The 24898-nt window shown below is 38.1% G+C and overlaps 1 protein-coding gene across 2 annotated transcripts in view; it reads right to left on the minus strand.

Moving 5' to 3' along the window:
• The window catches only part of LOC150087230 (kinesin-like protein KIF21A), a 779086-nt gene that overhangs the window by 201191 nt on the left and 552997 nt on the right, over positions 1–24898 (minus strand). For both annotated transcript variants that reach the window (XM_090371900.1, XM_090371899.1), the window contains exons 24-25: positions 23503–23662; positions 4991–5039 (exon numbers count right to left, since the gene is read on the minus strand). In XM_090371900.1, coding sequence (XP_090228026.1) covers positions 4991–5039; positions 23503–23662 — 209 coding nt within the window. The remainder of the gene's footprint in view (positions 1–4990; positions 5040–23502; positions 23663–24898) is intronic.

Below are 24898 nucleotides of genomic sequence, written 5' to 3' on the forward strand. Positions count from 1 at the left end.
ACCACAGTACACATGACTGCCAATTTGTTAACTAAAAAAAAGCCAAAAGTAGTTTTATTTATTTTTTGTGAAAAGAAAATGGAGTTAGAGTTTTTGCAAAAAAAAATGGAGAAAAAAAGGTCTGGAAGCTTCATTTTAAGGATGTGGATCTTTTGGAATAAGAGAAGAGAAGAGAAGAGAAACAAGATTATGCTTACTACAAAAGACTTCATTTCTGCAAATTGCAGTGCTTGTAAACCAGGAACCTGCAAGGAACCTCATTGAAGTATTTAAGTTTTTAAATGGACTGAGCAATCCAAATAAATAAATACAGATTGCATCCTTACTTTTTTCCCTCTTATTTTTTTTTTTTTGCAATTATCCTCTTTCAGTTTAAGTTCCTTTATGTGACAACACATATAAGGGAACAAATTTAAACTGAAAGAGGATAACTGCAGGACAGATGTGAAAAAAATTATCTTCTCAGTACTGGTGCAACAAAACCCCATGCAGTGAAGCTTATACAGTACTGGTTTGTTGATGACAATCCCATAAAATTGGGTTGGTCAATCACAATTCCAAATTAAAAAGAATACCTGGTAATGGGGTTTTACATACATATTATATACATCATCATAATCAGCCATTTTCAATCCACTGCAGGATGAAGGCCTCTCCAACAACTTTCCAGTTCCTTCTGTTTTGTGCAATGGCCATCCATTTACTACACACGAACTCATGAATTATCTGTCCATCTCCGTTGTTGTCTTCCAGGTATTCTACTCCTCTTGGGTACAATTCTGTTATTTTCTTAGTCCATCTGTCATCATGTCTTTGAGCTATGTGTCCTGCCCAAGACCATTTTTATTTCTTTAGTTTTGATAAGAATGTCTTTTACTTGAGTGCTGCCTAATACATGTGTTTCTCTTCTTATCTAACAGTCTTATTCCCAATATAATTTGGTCCATTCTTCACTGTGTAGTTCTCAGCTTCTCGTCTATTCTTTTGGTGAGTTCCCCAGTTTCACTTCCATAAATCATGGTGGGAAGTATACATAGGTTCATTATTTTATGTTTCAGACAAATTGGGATATTGCTCCTCAGTATGTGACCCTGAATGCTATCCATTGAAATTTATTCTTCTCTTGACTTCCAGCCATTTATTATTACAGCTAATGATTTGTCCCAGATAAGTATATGACTCCACCTTTTCAATTACTGCTCCTTCAATCAGTATGTCCGTTTCTGTGGCATACTTGTTCATCATTACTTTTGTTTTAGCATATTCATCTTTAGTCCAAAATCCTTACTAACTCTACATAACCGATTAAGATTTTCCTCTAATTCTTTGGGATCGTGGCTTATGACCACAATGTCATCTGCAAATCGTAAATGGTTTAGGTACTCTCCATTCACACTGACTCCTTTCTGCGACCAGTCCAATCTTCTGAAAGCTTCCTCATGGGCAACAGTAAACAACTTCGGAGATATTGTCTCCTTGTCGAACTCTTTTCTCAATTTTAAAATTTACCACTGTCTTTGTCTAGTCTAATAAAGGAGGTAGCGTTCTCATATATTTTCTTCAAAATCAGAATACATGGGGTATCTATGCTTTGTCTTTCCAGTGCCTGAAACATTGCCTTATGCTGTATGGAGTCAAATGCCTTTTCATAATCCACAAATGCCAGGCATAATAGTGTTTTATATTCATTTGCTTTCTCCATTAGCTGTGACATTACGTGAAGGTGATCTGTAGTTGAGAATCCTGAAGCCAGCTTGCTCTTTCGGTTGATTCTCATCAAGTATTCTTTCTAATCTGTTAGTAATGACCCTTGTGAACAACTTGTAGATATGGGATAACAAGCTAATTGGTCTATAATTTCCAATTTCTGATTTATCTCCTTTCTTATGCAGCACAACTACGACTGCATTATTCCACTCCTTAGGTGTCACACTTTTTCTAATGCATTTTGTGAAGAGTCTTGCCAGTTTTGGCATCATGTCTCTTCCTCCCAATTTTAACAACTCTACAGTAACTTCATTTTTCCCTAGAGCTTTCTGATTCTTCAACGCATGTTCTACCTTATCAGGTATGTTGTTGGATAGGCCTGACTGACTGTAGAGCTGTACTGAAGGTTAGAATCAAGATTCTGCAAAGACACTACAGCTGTTATTTGGTTTTTTAGGAGCATTAGCAACTAAGGCCATATTGCTAAGGGGATATGCGGTGGTCATTCCCTGACCTTTCTGCATCCTCCGTATTTGGTGGTCACGGGCTCGAACCCCGGTCTAATCAAGAAGCATGTGCTACGCACTGCTGCTCCTGCCCACCTGGCTACGGAGGCGCCCAGGTATGTTGTGTGTGTTACTAATTTGCAATCCATCTTCCCCACTACTGGCATCATTCTTTTGCTCCTTGTATAACTCTTTATAGTAGTCTTCTGCTATTTGAATTATGCCTTCTCTGCTATTAATTATAAGTACACCATCGCTATTCTTCAGTTTCAGTATCATTTGTCTTTCTGTATTACTGCTCGTCTCTTTCTAATGGCTTTGCATATCTCAGTATACTTAATTTTTTCCCTGTCAGTGTTTTTCTTGTTATGATGAACCGAAGACGGTTCGTCACGACAAGTGTTTCTTGACTATTTTTTTTCTTGTTTGGATTTCTTTTTACCTATAGGTTTCTTGGGCTTTATCACTTTCAGAAAGTTGTAATATTCCTCGTCAATATCTTGGTCCTGAGCAGTCTGCAGAAGCTCAGACTTGTTCTTAAGTTCCATACATACTGCTTTTTCTCCTCTTCTGTTATCTCACAGATCTTTGTATTATTTACTCGAGTCAGTTTTTTCCTTTCTTACATCTATATCAAGTGTGCATCTTACCATTCTGTGATCACTTCCAACATTTACCTTGTTCAGGATAGTAACATCAGTCATACATCTTGTGTTAGTGAGGATGAAGTCGATTTCATTAGTTTTTATTCTATGTCCACTTTCTGTTCATTCTTTGCTTGAAAAATTACTGACATTCCTCGAGATTCTGAAAATTCCACAAGTCTTTCACCTCTTTCATTTCTTTCACCAATTCCAAAATTTCCTATAGTTCCCCTTTCTGCGCTGTTTTGTCTCTTTCCAACCTTAGCATTGAAGTCCCCTATAATAACAGTGTAGTGAGTTTTCTTATCATCTAGAAGACTCTCAATTTCGGTGTACATTTCTTCAACCTCTTCGTCATCAGGGCTCGATGTTGGTGCATAAATCATTATAACCTTTAGCTTATACCTCTTAGAAATCTTGAGTAGTAGTCTTGACACTCTTGGTGATGTACTTTTGAATTCTAAAATGTTATTTTTTTATATATTTATGGACCAGAAAGCCAACTCCACCTTCACTCCTTTCACTGTTTCCACTGGTGTACAGCAGATTTCCATTTGATAAACTTATAAGTGATTCATTTTTTCTTCTTGTTTCAGCCAAACCGATGATATTCCAATTCACATTTTCTAATTCCTTTTCCAGCTTTGATATCCTGTCGTCACCGATGAGCGATCTTGTGTTGTAACAGGCCAAGTTCAGTTTCCGTGCTTGGCAGCCTGGTCGTACCCAGAGATTCTTAGCACCCTCTGCTTCCACTCTGATCCTCTCGCTGCCATAAGAGGGGGAGTGGAAGCTGCTGGGCCATTTGTTTCATCTTACTGTCATGTGCTGGGGGGTTTGGCCTTTTCCTCTTCATGCTGACCAGGCGACTTGAAGAGAACCACTCTACACGTTCATTGCCATCTAAGTTAAGTAACAGCGCTTACCATCGAGAAGGTGTGCATGAGTGGATTTTAGGGAGGTAGGCCAACCAGACTTCTCTTAAATCTTCCAAAATAAGAAGATATTGGATCCGTCAGTTTTTTGGACAGTGTCTGATAACACACAATGCCTGTTCCCCTCTAAGCCCCACTCTAAGTATGTATGTATTATATACATTGATGCATAATATGTATGTATATATTATATACATACATATTATGCATCAAATACAGTGAGTACTGCTTACTGTGATCACATTTGAATTTACAAAATTTATAAGCTTATAAGCTTTTTCAGCTGATAACATTAAATGGAAGGTATTACTGATAAACCATAAAAAACTGTTTAAGTTCAAACTTTACTGATCATCCAGTAAAGGATCTGTTAAACTACACTATACTATTTGTTATTCTATGATATGAATACCATGGAATAGCAGACAGGGGATATAAACATAAACAAGGGAGAGTGCACTAATATCATGTGATCCCTTGTCGGAGAATATAAAATGTTCAGACAGTGTAATTAAACACCAATAATAGCACTTAACTTATCAGAGATTGTAAAACTTTACAACAGTAAAAGTAAACACCATGATTATGACATTATGTTGAAGTATATCTTGTTGGGTTGGCATTCCTTTTACCAAAAATTATATAGCATGACAATAAAATTGTCATTTTCTTGATTGTTCTCCTGCTTTTGTTTCTGCACTGTACTTTTCATGGCAACTATAGACATTACAGCAATTAGGACTTAAGACATCACTTTCCCCTTGAATGTACAAAATGTAAACATTATTTGGCATGGACATGGTTGTAAATAATTGATAAATGTTTGGCTTAATATGCCATTTCAGGTTTCTCAGAAGGAATATGTCTCCTAATTGAAAAAGAAATGATAATGATAAACAGCAGTTTAATTAAATAAAGCAGCTGAATTTATATGGTTTATAATAAGAAGCTGATAACAACAACCAATAATAACATTACTAGGCATTGACTCTATATGGATAGTAGTAATATTACAACTTTGTTTGATATTAATAAAAAATATATATATAATAATAATACTTTGCATAAACTGATCAAGGTTCCTTTTACTAAAGCAACAAAGTAATAATAGCAAAATCTGACACAGACACTTCTACATGCATAAGGTGCACTGGAGAGTCAATTCAAAATTTCACCTATTCCTCTTTACTGTACTCACCTATCAATGGGAGAGCTGGACCTTGAACTACACTGGCTTTCAGTATTATCTATATAAAAACAATAATTCAGTTCCATACATCAAAATAAAAATACATAAAACATGAAATATACAGAAAATGCTTCATATAACAAACACGCACGCACGCAATAATCATTGAATTATGACCACCCATTCTATAATGGACTATGCTACACAGCAATTTACATCTGGTAGTGCAAGTCAAAGTGATAAAGTAGCAGTTGTGTCATGTAGTAAACATATACCAATTTAAAAATGGCATGATTATGGGAACTCATGCATTGGGTGCTTCCATATCAGAAATGGCATGTCTTGTCAGTTTCTCACAGCACACTGTCATTAAGGCGTACAATGAATATTGTCAAATGGATCAAACGACCTCCTGCCAACAGAACCATAAAGGATTATGCAAGGTGGATATTCATGGTGAGCCAAGGGTACAATGTGTTGTGTGGGCTCAACAGCAGTACACTGTGTGGCAGTTGACATCACAATACGATACTGGTAAAGCAAAAATAATATCCCAAATGATGTGCTGAACCCTCAGACATATGGGATTCCACAGCAGATGACCAAAGAGATACCCTCTCCTCACCACTAATCATTATTGACAACGAATGCTGTGGTGTCAACAAGCTGGTTGGACATGGGAGGCGAGTATGCTAGTCAGATGATTCCAAATATCTGGGACAACATGCCACTGGATGCCTTCTTGTACAGCGCAAGCAACAAGTCCATGGACAAACTGTACATGGTGATCACTATTCAAGCAGGTGGCAGAAGTTGCTTAATTTGGAGCATGTTTTTCTGGCAAGAACTAGAACCTCAGATACATTTGGATCAATGTTTCAATGGCGAGGTCACCTGGTAGCTTGTAGGAGACCATATGCACCCTGCCGTGTTGCATTTTTTCCTGGACAGAAACAGAACCTTCCAAGACAATGCACTGTGTCTTTGGGTCCACTCTGTGCATAAGTGGTTTGAGGAACACTGAAAATATCACCTATTTTGATTGGCCTCTATATTCACCAGACTTCAATCCAAATAAACACCTGTGGGATGTTTTGGAATGGGAAACGAGGTGTATAGACATAACCATTATATATTCCAACACTGAAGCAGCAGATCCCTCCTAACACCTTCAGACATCTAGTGGAATCAATGCCTAGGCAAACAGCAGCTGTTGCAGATGTGAACAGTGGCCAAACACGGTATTAGATAAGTGATCACAATTCAGTGATCACTAAGAGTGTGTGTGTGTGTGTGTGTGTGTGTGTGTGTGTGTGTGTGTGTGTGTGTGTGTGTGTGTGTGTGTTAATAAATGTATGCAAGACCCTATTTAGTGCAAATGCATCATTACTACTACATAGTTTAATTTTAAGAGAAACAAAAGTTTCTCTTAAAATTAAATAATAATGCCTGCCAAAAGTCAGGCATTATTATTATTATAACTTTTCACACTGTGATATCCTTTACAACGAGTCATCTTCTTATACTTTCAATAAGTAACATTATCCCATTATAGAAGCCTACTATTACTTATTCTCAGTTGAGTACCAGCCCATACACAGCACTGTTTCAAAGCTATTTGGCCTCTTATCAATTAGCAGGTAGGTACCCAAAGGTGCAATCTGATGATCCAGCAGTGACTTACAATATGTAATGCCAAAAGATGGACTTCTTAGACTAATAAGAGTTTAGGGAAAAATGCTCCAAACTATGAAAAATTCAAACTACGACACTGTTCAGTACAAATGCAAAGGATTACATAGTTGAATTTTTAATACAAACCAATATAATGCCTAATGCAGAAACTTTTTTTGTCTTAAAAGTCAACTTGGCAGCAATCCTGCATTTATGCAAACACTGTCATAGTTTGAGGCTTTCTGCCCTAAAGTTTTATTATTATATGTAGATATTAAAAAAGCTCAATGAGTTCAAGCAAAGGACTCATACTACATGAACTATATAATGAAATTGTGTAATGCTATGTATGCTCCCCCCCCCGAGTATATATATACAGCATACAGATATATATATATATATACAGCAAAATGACTTTTTTTTTTGGTGAGCTGTAAAGTTTCTTGAAGTTTAAGTGGATCATGTTATTATTAAAAAGACTGAGAAGCATCTGGTCTAATATATACTACTTACACTCAATGATATTATCACATTTACTATCAACTTTTTTATCAACTATTATATCAATTTTTATCAACTATTATAAAGTTGATATTATCAAATTTTTCCCCACTTTTTTATTTTTTTAAGTGCTGAAGGTGTAAAGAGCATTTAAAAAGCATGACCATCCTTGGTATGGTGGTTGAATAGCATGCTGTAGGCAGGAATAAACTTGAATGATATTCACACAACTGTGTTCTTGGCTGGTTGACAATTTTAATGCAAATCTTGATAATTTACACTTCAAAACAATTTTCCAGTCAAATTTCACCCAGCATATTGCAAGTAAGATAAGATTTGACCAAAACTTCTCATCAGAAGACAGAAGTTAAAATAAAAAACTGTTCTCACTTCCATTTGTAATCAGGCCCTGGATGGTCAGAGACAAGAATGGATTGGTTAGCCATTTGATTTTTATAATTTAGTTAAAATACATGTATCTGATAAGTAGCAGTGGTGTAGCTACCATGTAGGCTGGCAAGGAAATTGCCTCCAGGCCCTTTAGGGCCTGGAGACAATTTCCCTTTAGGGCCTGGAGGTAATTTCCTTGCCTGCCTACATGGTAGCTACGCCACTGCTAAATTCACTGTGAGTTAGAGTGGCAATTTTCACACCAACAAAATGCTGTGCTTTTCTGCATGTGGTGTTTTAAGTGTTTCTATTAAGTATGTCTTGCAAATTTTATAGCCTAACAAGATGGTATACATTAAGGAATAGCAACTTTGCATCAAGTTTTCTCATAAACTTGGAAAAGCAGCTTTAGAGACTTATGAAATACTTAAACAATCATTGGTGAGGATGCAATGGGAAGAACAAACACTTTTCAGTGGTACAAACTAACCTCAATTAATGCGATTAATTCATCCCACAAGCACATCGTGCAAAACGAAAATGTGTTAATCGAATATAATAATCAAAAGGAAAAATTATAATTGGTCATTGACCTTCAGGAATGTCTATAAAGAATTTTAAAAATACCTTTTAAATAACTTTAACTGTATACCATGTAAAAGATAATGAAAATAATTATTGAATTAAATGTTTATTACATAAAACAGCGGTTTTCTAACTGTGTGCCATGGAATATTTTAAATTTGAGGGAAACACAGCGATGCTCAACATTTGTCGGACACTATGCGAACTACTAGCTCAAGGTAGTTCACAGTTTCAACATTTCATATTAAGTTGTTTGGACCTAACTACTTAATAAATGGAACTGTTAGATATTTCTTTTGGTCTAAGTGCACCGTGAAAAAATTACTAGACACTAAGGGGGCTGTGAACAGAGAAAATTTCTGAACCTCTTGACATAAAATACACAATGAAGAAACAATTTGTTACGGAAATATTTGAACAGAGTTGTTTGAACAGTGTTGACTTTCTCTTTTCATCAATCAATTTACAATAGCCAACAACAATCTTCTCTGGGCCCTGGCGAAATAAATATCGCAGAGAATCTCAAACTTTTTGTTTGAGGTTCTCTGCAATATGAAAGATTTCATCTAGTTCTTTTACCGTTATCTCCTTCGCGGTAACATTTTCATCCGGCTCATTTAAAAATTAGAATTCTTAAATGCATGTCTGCATTGACGCTATTAGCGGGAGACAAACAAGTAACACGTCTTCTTCAGGTGGTTGATGGAACACTGAGGCAGGCAGCAGGCAAATGTTTGTTTATTGTCCGTCTGAAGCACAGTAAGCTTAACGTGCGATTCAATTCTTTAACTATCACATAAAAAAATATCACGTTAAATGGAAATTTGTACCATGTAAAGTGTTAATTCTTTCAAATAGCGGTAACTGAAAAACGTGTTAATTGAACACGTTTTTCCTCAAAATCCTCGGCCAAAGTTTTGGCCGAGGATTTTGAGCAATCAGGTAAGCCAATGCAAAATCAGATTGACGGAAATGTTGACATTCGAAACAAATTCAAAAGTGCATCAAGTAATCCACGAGGGCCGACTGTGTACAATTAATGACATTTGTGACATTCTGGGCCTATTGTACAGTATATCTGCATTTCAATTTCAGTTTAAATGTTGCTGCATTTAAAAAAAAAAAATTAAAGTGGATTGCTGCAAAATTTGTAGCCAGTTTGTTCAATGATGAATGGAAAGAGAACCAGCTTTCTGTGTGCAGAAAGCTGTAAGCACAGACTGGAAAAGACAGAAACTTCTTTTCTAGATCATAACAGGGAATGAAAACTGACTTTATATGATTATAACCCAGAAACAATGCAGCAGTTCTCCCAATGGAAAAGTCCATCTCCACATACAGAAAAGGCAAGGACGGTCACATCGAATATCAAAAGCATGCTGATTGCTTTCTTTGAAAATGAAAGAATTGTTGATCAGGCATACCTTTCGCCAGGCCAAACTGTAAATAACCATTCCTACATCACGGTTCTAAAGCATTTGAAGAAGGATGTCAGAAGTAAACACCCAGACAAATGGTGCACTAAGGATTTGTTTCTGCATCACAATAATGTACCCAGCTTTGTCATTTCACAGTTTTTAACCAAGAATAAAATGACAATGGTCCCACACCCTCCTGATTATCCCAATCTGGCCTCTATGAATCTCCATGAATCAGATGAATCTCCACAAACATCACAGAGATTCAAGCTGAATCACAAAAACCCCAGGGACTCACATCTGTTGAGTATGGGCATGGCACACCACCCAGGGGCCTGAGCTGGATATCATCATCATTCTTCTCTTTCTTGGTGATTCCCTTCTACTGCTAATACTTGTCCCCCCTTCCTTCCTCCCTCCCTCCCTCTCTCTCTCCCTCAGGGTAACTCAGAATTATTATTATTTTTTTTTTTTTTGGCTGGTGCAGCAAAAGCCTCAGGGTTCCTTGCACCATAGGGCTAATAATCAAGTGTTGGATACGTCACAAAACAAAAGTTTCAGAGATGCAAACAATGGGAGAAGCACTGGGATCATCAGAAACTTCTGGCTAGCTGAGACACCCTCATCCCCATTGTGACATGTTTTTCAGGGTTTTTTTTTTTTTTTTTAGCTAAATGCTCGAAGATAAATGAATAGATAAAACATAATATATAAACAGAAGCATTTCATGGGGTTCCATTTAATCAGGATCAAAAAGCACAGATAACAAAAATAACAAAGGGGCACAGCATTTCAATTTCCTCAAACCAGCCAAAGGTCTTGGTTGAAGAGCTGTGGCCCTATGCTATGCAAACCATTAACAAACATGGTACGTACTTACCCAGTGAACACTGTAGGCAAAATGAGGCCTGGGCACAAAATTTCCTCTACTTAAAATTAATCAGAATTGGAAAAGGCAAAATGAAAATTAAGTAAAAATACATAATGTTAAAGTAAATGGATAAAATATTTGAAAAATGTTACGAAATAGAACTATGCACAGAAACAGACATGAAGGTTAAGTTTCCTTGATAGACTTCATCTGTATACAGTGACTCCTTAATTTACACAAGGGTCCAGAACATCTTGGGCAATTTAAATTCACATGCAATGCAAATAATCATCAAAAATATGGTAACAGGCCTATGAGAGTAACTCTAGCATCTAGCTAAGTTACCCCTACCAGTGCATACCATTTGTTTTCTTTGGTTGAAAGACTGGAAACTTGAAAGAAAATGATGAGCAACCAAAGAGATTCATCTTTATTGATTTACTTTTTTTTTTTTGTACAGTAAGAAAGTATGTTCACTATAACCAACATATACAGTACAACACAAAAAACAATTGAAAGAGAGAGAGAGATTGGCATGGATGATGGTCTTAGGCAGACTGATGAGAGGGATTGTCATGGTTAGATTCTGTTCCATCTGATTCAGACCAGACAGGTAGGGATGTTATGCTAACCCAGGAGATGGAGAGTTCACTTGACTGCTCCCTTGAGCACTTGAAAAAGGAATCCAGAGTTAGTTGTTTTGCACACCGACTCTTCCCAGGCAAAAACTCATAAAAGAAACCAAATTCTAGAGTAACTTTACTTTGCACTTTAGAGCGTCATTCAAGATTAGAGTCTTCATCAGCTTACACACTTAGGTCTTCATCTATAATATTTAAGCTTCCAATATTCCTTTCACTATCAAGCTCCATTGTTCTTTAACCTCAGGGCTTATGATAGCTACTGCCTCCTCCTCTTGAATTCAATGCTGCTCCAGTACAAACAGTCTTCATTTGACAATTCTTGATGATGTGAATCAATTAAATAATCAACATTAGTTGCTTCCACTTCAGGGAAGCCCATCTTTTTAGTGGATTTCATGCATTTGTCTTTAGTTTGTGCATAATCCTCAATGGTTTCAGAGCTTTTAAAGGAGTTACTAAGATCTGGTAGTAGTAGTGGCATGTGATGCAAGAAAGCAAATGTATGAGCTTATGCAGCATCAGCCAAAAAAAAAAAAAAAAAAAACACACACCATTCCCTCCAAATGCCTGTCCAGTTCCTCCTTAAATTTATTCAACCTATCAAACTTCCACAACGACAGATGGAAGTTTGTTCCAGCAATTAACCACCCGCTGGCTAAAGGCAAATTTCCGCATATCTATTCTACATCTGTCTTTTCTTAATTTGAATTTATGCCCCCTTAGGTTCGTAATCTGAACAAGTGGAAGGATCCCATCAGAATTCAGTGTGCTCAACCCATTCAAGGCCTTATATACCTCAATCAGATCACCGCGCAGGTGCCTAGTCTCCAGCCACTGCAATTTGCAGAACTTAAGCCTCTCTTGGTAAGAGGATCCCTTCATTCCCCTCACCAATCTTGTTGCCCTTCTCTGTACATGCTCAAGTAAATCTACATCCTTCCTAAAATGAGGCCTCCAGACGTGTATGCAGTATTCAAGGCGTGGCCTGACCATTGCCTTATACAGAGGGATAATCACCTCCTTTTCCCTGCTAGCAAAATTCCTATTTATCATTGACAAAACCCCATGACCTGCCCTGGCAGCCTGTCGATATTGCTCAGAGAACTTCATATCTGACTGCACAATTACTCCCAGGTCTTTTTCATTTTCTACCACCTTAAGTGTAGTACCACACAGTTGGTACATTTTTCTGGGGTTCCTTCTACCCATATGCAGTACTTTGCATTTGTCAAGGTTAAACTTCAGTTGCCACTTCTTAGCCCATCTGCCCAAATTATCTAGATCCTGTTGCAGTAGCACACTGCCATTACTGTCATTAACAATCCTGCCAACCTTTGTATCATCTGCAAACTTCGACATTAGGCCTGATATACCTTCATCAATATCATTGATAAATATACAAAACAACAGTGGACCTAACACCGAACCCTGTGGGACTCCACTAATAACATTAGTCCAAGAAGAGCAGCACCCATTGATTACCACCCTCTGTCTTCTCCCACTTAACCATCCTTTTATCCATTGTAGCAACTTACCCTTAATACCATTCTGCTCCAATTTGTACAATAGTCTTCCATGCACAACAGTGTCAAAAGCTTTCCTGAAATCCAAATATATGATATCAAAATTATTTTTTGCATCCAGTTCCTTTGTAACCACATCATAATATCCTATCAAATTTGTCAGACAAGACTTTCCCTTAACAAACCCATGCTGTGTCTGAATTATTGCTGCAGTCTTGTCTAGATGATCCTGCAATGCATCTTTAACCAGCGACTCCATTATTTTACCCGGAACAGAAGTTAAACTAACTGGTCTGTAATTACTCGTGTCACCCTTCGATCCCCCTTTGTGAATTGGGGATACATTTGCACATCTCCAGTCCGTGGGAACCTCTCCTGATTCCAACGATGCTCTCATAATTATGGCTAAGGGTTTGCTTAGTTGCTTTGCCGCCTCCTTTAATATAACTGGATAGATCCCATCCACCCCAGGTGCTTTTCTTACGTTTAACTTCAACAATTTCTCTTCCACTTTGCTCTCAGTTATTACAAGATCATTAAGCACCCTGCTACAATTTGACAACCTGCCATTTTCAAACCTTAATAACTCCTCATGTGTGAATGTAGATGCAAAATACTCATTCAGTTTGTTTGCTATCTGAGCAGGATCATCAACAGTCGAACCATCGATGTCAAGTGGACCAATCAGATTCATCCCCTTCCTTTTAGAGTTTATATAAGTAAAGAAATCCTTGCTGTTTTTCTTAGCATCTTTTTCCAAGGATTTCTCGTAATCTGCCTTCGCCTGCCGAACTTCCTTTGTGACCTGATTACAGATTAACTTATATCTGCCATAGGCTTCTGAGTTGCTTGATAATTTATATGCATCCCATGCATTTTTCTTCTCTGTTACGAGTCTCATTAGTTCATTTGACAACCATTTAGGCCTGAACCTTGAACAATATTTCTTAATAGGTATGAAACTTTTAGTACCTTCCACGATTAATTCCTTGAATACTTCCCACTTAGAATTTACTGTTGGTAACATCGTCAGTTGATCCCACTGTACAGAATTTAAAAACTGTCGGAGACCACTGTACGCGCCTTTACGGAAGCAAAAACCCTTTCCTTTCCCCCTGATGGTAATTAAATCTTTAAGTAAATCCCACGTCAGTACACTGTGATCACTGCCACCTAGTGGTTCTTTTATCTCCAAATTCCTAATACATGAATGATTACTGCTGATAACCAGATCAAGAGTATTACTTTCTCTGGTTGCCTCTCGAACATGCTGCTGCAGAACACAATCATCCAATAAATCCACAAAATTCTGACTAGTGTGTGAGTGCCCAACCCACAAGTTCCAGTCAATATCTGGGAAGTTAAAATCCCCCATTATAAGACATTCCGATTTACTAGCCCACTCTATTTCACTGTACAATTGTTCATTGTACTCATTCGAGTCATTCGGCCTATAACACACTCCTACTCTAATTTTTGCTTTCGCAGTGCTTATGTCACACCAAACTGACTCAACAGTGCACTGTTCATCTATATCAACTGGATGCACTTCTTTTGATTTTATGTTTTTCTTTATTAACAGCATAACCCCTCCTCCCTTCCTATCCTGTCTATCCTTTCTGTACACATTGTACTCCCCAAATTCCAGTTCGGCATTCCTTATATCTGTGTGACACCACGTCTCTGATATCCCAACAATATCCGCCTTTGATGTCTTGACCAACACTTCAAATTCATCAAATTTATTTACTATACTTCTAGCATTGGTATACATGCAAGTATACATGCACCTATTCCTATTCCCAGCCACTCTAACACATCCCATATACCCACCTGTTTCACGATGACTGACATCCATCCCTGAAACCCCCCAACACCCCTCGCTCCAGGTCGCTACTTATTCTAATAGAAGTTGTGCAAGAATCACCTTCACCTCTGCCTACGGCTACTGTTAAACTATTAGTCTTTATATCCCCCCAAGCTATCAGTTTTCCGACCCGCCTAACACTGCCTCGATAGCATCAGCAAATATTCTTGCACCCTTTCTATTTAAGTGTATCCCATCCCTGTAGAAGCAATCTCTCCTGTTAACAAGTACAGTCCAGGCTGAAAAAAAATTCTACCCCTTGAGCCTTGCACAATCTTTCCAGGGCCGAATTGATCGACAAGGCTCTCATCATATACTCCCTCCTATCGTGTCTGGACAGAATTGCAGACACTTTCAAATTCAACCCTAATTCACGGCTTTTTTCATCAGTGACCTGTACTTGTTAAGTAATTCTGTCGGTCTCCTACTCTTAATATCATTAGTGCCAACGTGTACAACTATATCACCTTTTGTGCCCTTAAAAGATGATATCTGCTCTACAACATCATCAACCTTTGCCCCTGGCAGACATACCCCGGTCCTGTTGTTGTCGTTGTTTTGGTTTTTAGGAGCATTAGCAACTAAGGCCATATTGCTCCGGAATATGCGGTGGTCATTCCCTGACCTTTCCGCATCCTCCATATTTGGTGGTGACGGGCTCGAACCCCGGTCTAATCAAGAAGCGTGTGGTATGCACTGCTGCTCCTTCCCACCTGGCTACGGAGGCGCCATCCAGTCCTGTTCCATCTATCCTTTCTACAAAGGATGTTTCCCGTTTCCCTGACAATAGAGTCACCAACAACTACTAGTTCCTTTGGGACCAGCACAATCTGCCTTGGGGGTTGCCGCTGTGTTGCGTGATGACCAAGTGCAAGCTCTGGCGTTGATGTGGGCAGCTGAGAGCCTGATGGGCCCCTCAATTTAGATCTTTAGAGGGCATCCACCCTGTCCTTTAAACTCTCATATAGGCCCATAACAACGCTGAGTTGTCGCCTGATTTCCTTACACTCCTTACATCACGCACACACAAAGACATCCCCCATGGCAATATCATGTTCCGTTCCAGATAGTTCGGCAAACATTTCACAATTGCACATTTTTTAAGGCTGTGATGCGTTGGAGAATCGCCCCCCTCAGTTCTCCCCCGAGTCACAGCACTCCTGCCACTTTGTGTCCGTTGCTTTGCTGCTCTAGTTTGGGGCATGATATTTTAAAGGTATTAAGGGTAAGTTGCTACAATGGATAAAAGGGTGGTTGAATGGAGAAGACAGAGTGGAAATCAATGGACACTGCTCTTCGTGGACTAATGTTATTATTAGAGTTCCCTAGGGTTCGGTGTTGGGCCCACTGTTTTTTTCAATATTTATCAATAATATTCATGAATGTATATCAGGCTTAAGGTCTTGAAGGTATATCAGGCTTAATCAGGCATCATGGTCCTTGAGATTGTCACAGACATTCTCTCATATAAGCTGTACTTGCTACATGGGAGTCTAAAACACTGATGGAACTGATATTCAGGTGACACCCAAGTCAAGTGGACCCAATTTCGGTGAAGTCCTGACGGTCTGTGACAGCCAAATCCTCTGCTTGCACCTTCACGATGGTGGGACTGTTAGTAATCCTGGGTATAACCTCCATGCACGAGTACATGGTGGGTGACCACCCAGGTGTGAACCAACGTAAGCAGGGATCGAGGTGTGTTGCCCACACCACATGGGTTAATGTCGCACTTCTATGTTACCAGGCAGCACTAGGTGGTAGATGACTCATCATCCGGTGCAATACCACCACTTTGCTTATTGGAGGCACCTATGTTTAGTCGCTAGAGCTAAGTTCTGGTCAACCCTTCCTCCTCTCTTCTATCATGCAGTATGATTGATGACTTCTCAAGTTATGATGAACATCGTGGCGAGATCCAATATTCCTAACATTTCGAGGGTACAGCCCTAAAACAGTGTTCACAGGCCGGCCGCTAATTAATACACCGGACCGAACCTATTGGTAACTCTCTAGGAGGCTTCTAGGGATCAGATAGTGTATAATCTTGCTACCTTTACTCTACCAGATAGTGACTGGAGGGAGTCCGAGTAATGTGAATGTGGGGAGCATTGTTGAGGCCACGTTATGTCGAGGATCTGGGTATTATCTTACCATGTGTATGCCATATGCAAAAATTTCATTACTTCATACAACATGTCCCACCCACTTTTTCTTACTATTGAATACACCATGAATTGTCAAACTAATAGAGCAAGCTTATCTGCGAAAAGATCTAAACCTCCCAAACACTTCCTAATTAATTTCACAAATATACGTGGTCTCAATTCTAATCTCTCCTGGGTATAACTTCCATGCACGAGTACATGGTGGGTGACCACCCAGGTGTGAACCAACGTAAGCAGGGATATCATCAGCGATGTCCATTTCCATTTGCAGTCTGCCAAACCCCATGTACTTTTTCTGACAGAATCTCAGTTATCGGTTGATTCAACTACTGCTCATCTCAGATGCCCAAATTTTTCGCTGTATGATTCCTTTCACCTTAAAGGTAGTACTTGTGCATATGTATATTCTGATATTCCCTGTCAGAGACTTGGCAATTTGGAATCTCCTCTCTTTGATCTTCTCTGGCTTAAAATCTCTCTACCTCATTGTGTCAAATTCAATTGTTGTCTCTACCGTTCTTCCAACTCCACTAATCACTTGGAGCTCTTTGACTTCCTCTCTTTGCAACTTGACTTTCTCTAGTCCAACTTTCCTAACAGTGAGGTAATTTTCCTTGGCGATTTTAAAGTTCACAACTCCAGCTGGCTTCCATTTTCTAGCCACACCGACCCAGCTGGTTGAGATACTGAGGCTTTTGCAATTACTAATGACCTTGCACAGATTGTTCATTTACCTACAAGAATACCGGACAATCCTAATCATACAGCCAACAAGCTTGATCGTTTTCTCACAACCAACCCTTCTAAGTACACGGTTGAAGTGAGAGGTCCTTTAGGCACTTCAGATCACAACTTGGTGATTGTCTCTTCTCCAATGGAACCTTTATCTCATGGCTATTCCCAACCTCGTGTTGTTTGGCATTACAAGAATGCAAAATGGGATGACCTGCGAGATTTCTTTTCTTCTTTTTCTTGGTCGGATTACTGTTTCAAAACTTCTGATGTCAACGTTTTCTCAGATCGTGTCAGTGAAATTATTCTTGCAGAAATGAAATCTTTATCCCACACTCCATTTTAAAATCTTGTTTTTTACCTAAACCTTGGTTTTCCAATAAATGTGCTAAGGCCGTTCAGGAAAAGAATGTTGCATATTGTAATTGGCTTGTTTCTAATTCTTCAGTTTCATTTCCTGCCTACACCAAAGCTCGCAACTATTGTAAAGCAGTTATTAATCAGTCCAAACTAGATTTTGAACATGCAAAGAGTAGAAAACTTGCTTCTTGCCCTAATGGTATCCAAGCATTCCGGTCTCTTGCCAAAGCTATTGGCCACAACGTTTGTCCATCTCTGCTCCAACCTCTGTCCAAACCAGATGGCTCTGTTGTCACTTCAGCCAAGGATAAAGCTGACCTGCTAGCATCCCATTTTTCTTCCAACTCATGTATTAATGATCTTGGAAAAACACCTCCCACCATTCCCAACATGCTCCATTCAATGCCTCCTGTGGTCTTCCATCAAAAGGATGTCAGAAGGATTTTGACAAATCTTGATGTTAAGAAAGTTGCAGGTCCCGATGGTGTTTCTCCAGTTGTTCTCAAAACCTTGTGCTCCTGAACTTACTCCTTTTCTTTGCTGCTTTTTTCACTTTCTTATTCCAAAGGTGTTTTTCATTCTGCTTGGAAATTTGCTCATATCTAGCCAGTTCCTAAAAAGGATGACAAATCCCTGCCATACAATAATCATCCCATTGCAATTACTTCTACTCTTTCTAAAGTAATGGAGAAATAAATTAACCAGCAACTCTTAAACTACCTAGAAACCTTATGTCTGATCAATGATCGCCAGTATGGATTCCGTCAGTGTCGATCCACTGGTGATATTCTGGCTTATGTTACCCATTCATGGACTAATTCAATTGAAAGGTTCGGTGAAATACAAGTAGTTGCTCTTGACATCTCAAAGGCTTTCGATTGTGTTTTGCGTAAAGGTTTTCTAAACAAGGTTCCATCTTATGGTTTGCCAACTGTTTTTTGTAATTGGCTATGCAGTTTTCTCTCTGATCGCTCACTGAAGGTGATGGCTCTGTCTTCTAACTTCTCCACTAATGCTGGTGTCCCCCAAGTTTCAGTTCTTTCCCCCACTCTTTTCCTCTTGTATATTAATGACCTTCTTCCATTGACTGGAAATCCTATCCATAGTTTTGCCGATGGTAGCACATTGCATTGCACTTTCCATTTTGAGAAACCTTGCCCTACTCAATCAGCTTCAACTTCTAGAAAATCTGCTACCAATTCCTTAAATGCCGATCTTCAGGTAATTTTCCAGTGGGGTAAAGACAACTTAGTTGATTTCAACCCTTCTAAAACTCAGTCTTGTCTAATATCTCGCAAAAAGGATTCTTCTGCTCCTATGCTTATCTTTGGTGAATTCCGATTTCTAGGCAAGTTGATATATCTATTTTGGGGATTACCCTAACTTCTAATCTCTCCTGGCACAGGCACATTACAAATATTGCTTCCTCTGCATGTAAAAAAACTTGGTTTTCTCTTTCGCTCTCGGCATTACTTTTCTTCCAAACAGCTGCTCACTCTGTATAAATTGCAAATCCACCGTACAATGGAATATTGTTCCCACATCTGGGGTGGTGTCCCCAAAACCTCTCTCAGGCTTCTTGATTCCATTCAGAAGAGAGCGGTTTGGTTAATTAATGATTCATCTCTAACAAAGTCTCTCCACTCGCTGTCTCATAGACATACTGTTTCTGTTGCATGCCTCTTCTATAGATATTTCCACGGGCACTGTTCTTCTGAAATGGCTTTTATAATTCCCGCTCTCTCTTTCAAAACAGTCCGAACATGTGCCGCCACCAGCCAACATCCATATTACTGTCCAACTTCAAACTCACAGAATCAACTTTTCATCTTCCTCGTTTATTCATTCAACTGCCGTTTTCTGGAACAACCTTCCATCATATGCATTTCCTGAAAATTACAGTCTACAGAAGTTCAAGTCCAATGTCAACAAATATCTTCTTTCGTCTTCTCAACCTGCAACCTAAGCATGGTACTAAGTACTATAGGTTCTAATACCTCTCGTGTTTGGGGTTTACATAAAAAAAAAAAAAAAAAAAGTTTGCAGGTGATACAAAGGTTGGCACGGTTGTTAATGACAATAATGGCAGTGTGCTGCTGCAAGAGGATCTAAAAAATTTGGGCAGATGGGCTGAGAAGTGGCAACTGAAGTTTAACATTGACAAATGCAAAGTAGTGCATATGGGTAGAAGTAGCCCTAGAGAAACATACCAACTGTGTGGTACTACAATTAGGGTGGTAGAAAATGAAAAAGATCTGGGAGTAATTGTGAAGTCAGATATGAAGTTTTCTGAGCATTGCAGACAGGCTGCCAAAGCAGGTCATGGGGTATTGTCAACGATATGCAGGAATTTTGCTAGTAGGGAAAATAAAGTAATTATCCCTTTGTATAAGGCAATGGTCGTACCACGCTTTGAGTACTGCATACAGGTCTGGGGGCCTCATTTTAGGAAGGATATAGAGTTGCTTGAGCCTGTACAGAGAAGGGCAACAAGATCGGTAAGGGAAACGAAACGGTCCTCTTACCAAGACTTAAGTTCTGCAAATTGCATTGGCTGTCAACTAGACACCTGAGAGGTGATCTGACTGAGTGTATATGGCTTTGAATGGGTGGACCATACTGAACTCTGATGGGATTCTTGCGCTTGCTCAGATTATGAACCTGAGGGGGCATATATTCAAATTGAGAAAAGACATTTACAGAATAGACATGTGGAAATTTGCCTTTAGCCAGCGGGTGGTTAACTGCTGGAACTAACTGCCATCTATCATTGTGTAAGTTTATAGCTTAAATTCAAGGAAAAACTGCACAAGCTTTTAAATGAAATGGATGTGTGAAATTGTGTTTTTTTTTTTTTTATGAAAAAAAAAAAAAGAGGTATTAGAATCTATACTACCTAGTATCGCACTTGGGTTGGAGGTTGAGAAGATGAGAGAAGATATTTGTTGACATTAGACTTGAACTTCAGTAGAGTAATTTTCAGGAAATACGTACGAAGGAAGGTTGTTCCAGAAAACGGCAGTTGAATGAATAAACGAGGAAGATGAAAAGAAGATGAAGAAACACACAAATACCCAATAAATGACATCAACAATATTGTATATTTAATTAAGTGTCAACAAGGTTGGAATGCAATCTACATCAGGAGCACTACCACAAAATACAGTTCTACAAAAACTTCCAACACACGTGCTTATTACCATTATAACAGCTTCAGAACTGGTCAAACCAGCACCGAACTCACACAACACGTACCTTCTCATAACCATAACCCCCTAGTCGATTCAACCATCACAATTATCAAATTAAGATCCAGCTACAAAATCTTTCAATACGAGGCGCTTATTATAGAGTAGTGCCGCCATAATACCAAACTTAATGACATAAAAATGAAACTACCTGCTAACCTCTCCCCGGTCTGGAATCTTACGCACATAAGATTCCCGCATGTTACGAAGTGCATCATGGGAATATAGAAGTCCTTAAAAACATGCGATTTCTTTCCTTTTTAGTATTGCCAACTGAAGACGTTAATACGAAAGTCACTCGTTCATGACTATTGGCTTCACCGGTCTCATATTATTTTTAAAAATTTAAATTTAATTCTTCAAATGACAACCAGGGACGAAGTTGTGCACTTTACTTCCTTGAGCAAATTTTAATTCCGTGTTCATACAAACATCTCATTTTTAACTTATTTTAAACTACTTTAAGCTTCAAATTATACTTCATTTCCACCCTAACTTCACGTAACGTAGCAGATCTATCTAAGGTGAGTACCACTCATTAAGCTTTATGCTATTCAAACTTTGGAATCTTTTAATTATAGTAATGGATAGATTCTGGTGGAATCAATTCAATACCAATTGATCCAATTATAAGGGCAGATTACTACTACTGATTTAAAGAAATGGTTGAGTGGTAGGAGAGAAGTTACAATGGTCAACAAGACTAACATATGGGGTACTCTAAATTTGCATTGGGTCTCTTACAATTTCTAAGATTTATTAATGATATTGATGCAGGTAGTTTCTAGCAGTAATTCTAGAAAAAAAATCAACTCTATGCTAGCAAATACTCTCAAGCATCGGGCAGCACAGTGGGCCACCAAGGGCAGAGGGCTCTTGTCCCAGTAGCTATTGTAAGTGACTATTGTCAGAGATATGAGAAATGTGCTATTCAAAAAGGATATCTATATTAGGACTAGGATATGCCAGGAGCAAAAGTTGACAATAAACAGTTATCTTTTAAGGACACAAAAAAAGGTAGTGGCAGATGAATGAGTTTACTGCGCAGTTTTTGAGCACTCAATAAATCATATTCAATGGGAGTGAATGTGTCCTGAGGAGGAATATTCATTTCTCCTTGTGCCCCAATGCTGAAAAAGTTGATTCCGAGCAATATTTTCTGCATGCACAGGTTTACTGTCTATTTACTGGTTTTACTACTTTTCTTGAATTCTGATAGAATATGGCTAACTCTGCTTTGCATTTCTTTTACATTTATTTATTTAGTCTTTACAGTTATTTTTCTTTATTCCACTAGTGATACATTTCAGAGTATGAAAGGTGCTCTTTGGCAGTTAATACAGGTGGGTGTTGGAGCTGAACATAATTTCATGATCTTTTGCACCACATCAAGTGCATGAAAAACACTACAAGCCATATTTTTGGCATACATGGTTATACTGGGCACTGAAGATATTCAGCTGTAATTGAATTAGATGTTGTTGAATTGAAAAAAATTATGAGGTTTCTAGTGGGAACAGGAATCCCATCCTATACACGAATATTCATTTTGCAGCTGCCACTGCATTTTCAGTTCAGAACATTTCTCCTAAGATGTTTTGAGATCACCTTTGAAGATCATGCCTTCAGATGACCCTAGCACCTTATGGGGAGTTACTAAGAGTGGTATTCACCAAATAGAGCTGGTTTGGAGATGTTCTATCAACCTGACAACCCTTTCAAATTCAGAAATTTTCCATGTGGGGCTCTCACTAGTATAGTAAGTTATCATGCATCACAGGACACTGGACCTGATATATCTTCAGTTTCTGTCTCTTTTTTTGAGGCAATGGTATTTGGGTCTCATTTTCTGATAGGGACCACGTTGAGATTCCAAAAGAAGGATTTTCATTATCAGGATTCATGAGATATGTATTTTTGGTTCAGTTCCCAAGTTCCCATCCATCAGAGCCCAAAGGAATGCCTACTCTCTGGTAGGCAATCAACTAGATACTAACCACCACTCAATAAGCCTGAATCATCAGAAAAGTGAAAGTAAGTGCATGGCATCAGCACTGTTTACCCTTGCAAGCAAGCCAATCAATCTGAATGATGGGGGAAAGCCATCCCAGGATCTCCCATCTTGAAGGGATGCACACAGAAGCTGTCACACCCACCTTTAAAATTTCCCCAGGTTAGAATGCATAGCAAAAGTGCCCAATTTCTATGTTGTTAACCTAGAATGTAGCAGTGGATAATGGATTCCAGTGATGCTTGTCTGGAGAACCAGAGCATCACTGTGCCACAAAAATAGTCATGCAAACCAAGCCGTGGTTCAAGTAGTATGGCTTTTGAGACATGCACCATATAGTCTGGAACAGGAAACCAAGTATAACTTATAGTTCCAAATCCAAGGGTGCAATTATTGCAGATAATAGCAATTTAAAATGTCACTGTTACATTTCTTATAGTACAAGTCCAACAGAAATATCTATCTTTACTTATGTCATTATATCCATATATCAGTTTATTTAAAAAAAAAAAAAAAAAAAAACACATACCTATTTCCACAGTAGAAACAGCGTAGTCATAGCCAGTTATACTACTTTCTTGAACAAGGTGCTGAAGGAACTGAAGCTGAACAGTATTACTATCCATTGACTGTTTCAGTTTTGCTTCCAATTCTTTAACACTGCTTTCTTTCTGAACAACCTGCAAGCTCTAATAAAAAGAAATTTTTTTTTTTTTACTTCAAGTGCACATAATATCTACAAAATATAGATCTAAAACCAAACCAAAAATCAGCATTCAATGTATGTCCATTACTGATTTCATTGGAGGAGGGAATATTTTGATCAGCCATTTTCTTTTTTTTTGCACATAAAAATGATTCTATTCATTCAGGCTTAAACCCACAGTGTTTTCCAATGGAATTTTTTGCCACAATTTCTCTACCAAAAATTTGATGTCTATTTAAAAGAGGAAGAATGGCTCAAAGTGCAATAACTTATATATGATTTCAATCATGCATTTTCAAACTGTAAAAAACTTTTCAAACTGTAAAAAATTCAAACTGTAACATTCCTATCACACTAGGAATGTTACAGTTTGAAATTCTGAATTAAAAACACACACACACACACACTAAAATCCCTTATTTGTGATTTTCTGAGAACCAACAGAAATGGGTGGGGAGTTGAACATTCCAATGTGGAAATCCACTTTACATCCCAAAATATACCCCCCCCCCCCTCCTTTCTCCTTATTTATAAAAGTTAAGAGAGTACTGACTTGTCCTCTCTCATGTTTCTGTGACCAGCAGAATTTAACCTCATAGCTAATGCAAAGTTTTTCTTGCTTTGTTTTCATTGTGAAAACAAAGCACAAACTTTTTTTCACAATGAGTTGCCCTTGTATTGCACTACTTTCAAAGAAATCTTAATTATTAATTAAATGGAAATCAACTTTTTGGCAATGCCATTTATTTGAAATTCATTGTGAAAACAAAGTTAATTCTGCTGTGAGTGATATGACCAAACTACACTGTTTTAATCCTGCTGGGTGAAAAAACAAAGGCCAAGTCAATCCTCCTAACTTCATATAACTTCAGGAAGGCAAATAGAATTAATTTATAACTTTTAAAAGATTTTAAAATATGGAGTAAATTTCAATAGCATTTTGTAAAGCAATGAAAATACAGTGACAAAAACAACATCATCATCCATTAAAAACAATGCTTATTAAGTGTATATAGCAGATAGGTAGGCTCAATGATGAAAATCTGTACTTATGTCAATTCGTCTGGTTTTTGAATTTTCTTCGATCAGTCCAACATAAAAAAAAAAAAAAAAAAAAAAAAGATTAATAACAATTTAAATGAACTGAATTAAATATTCAACCATTATATAACAACAGACAAGTCCTACATGAATCTGTTCCTAACTTTATAGTCCTCTC

The sequence above is a fragment of the Mastigoproctus giganteus genome, chromosome 4, assembly GCF_048544385.1.
Source record: "Mastigoproctus giganteus isolate SK-2022 chromosome 4, ASM4854438v1, whole genome shotgun sequence".
Taxonomy (NCBI): domain Eukaryota; kingdom Metazoa; phylum Arthropoda; class Arachnida; order Uropygi; family Thelyphonidae; genus Mastigoproctus; species Mastigoproctus giganteus.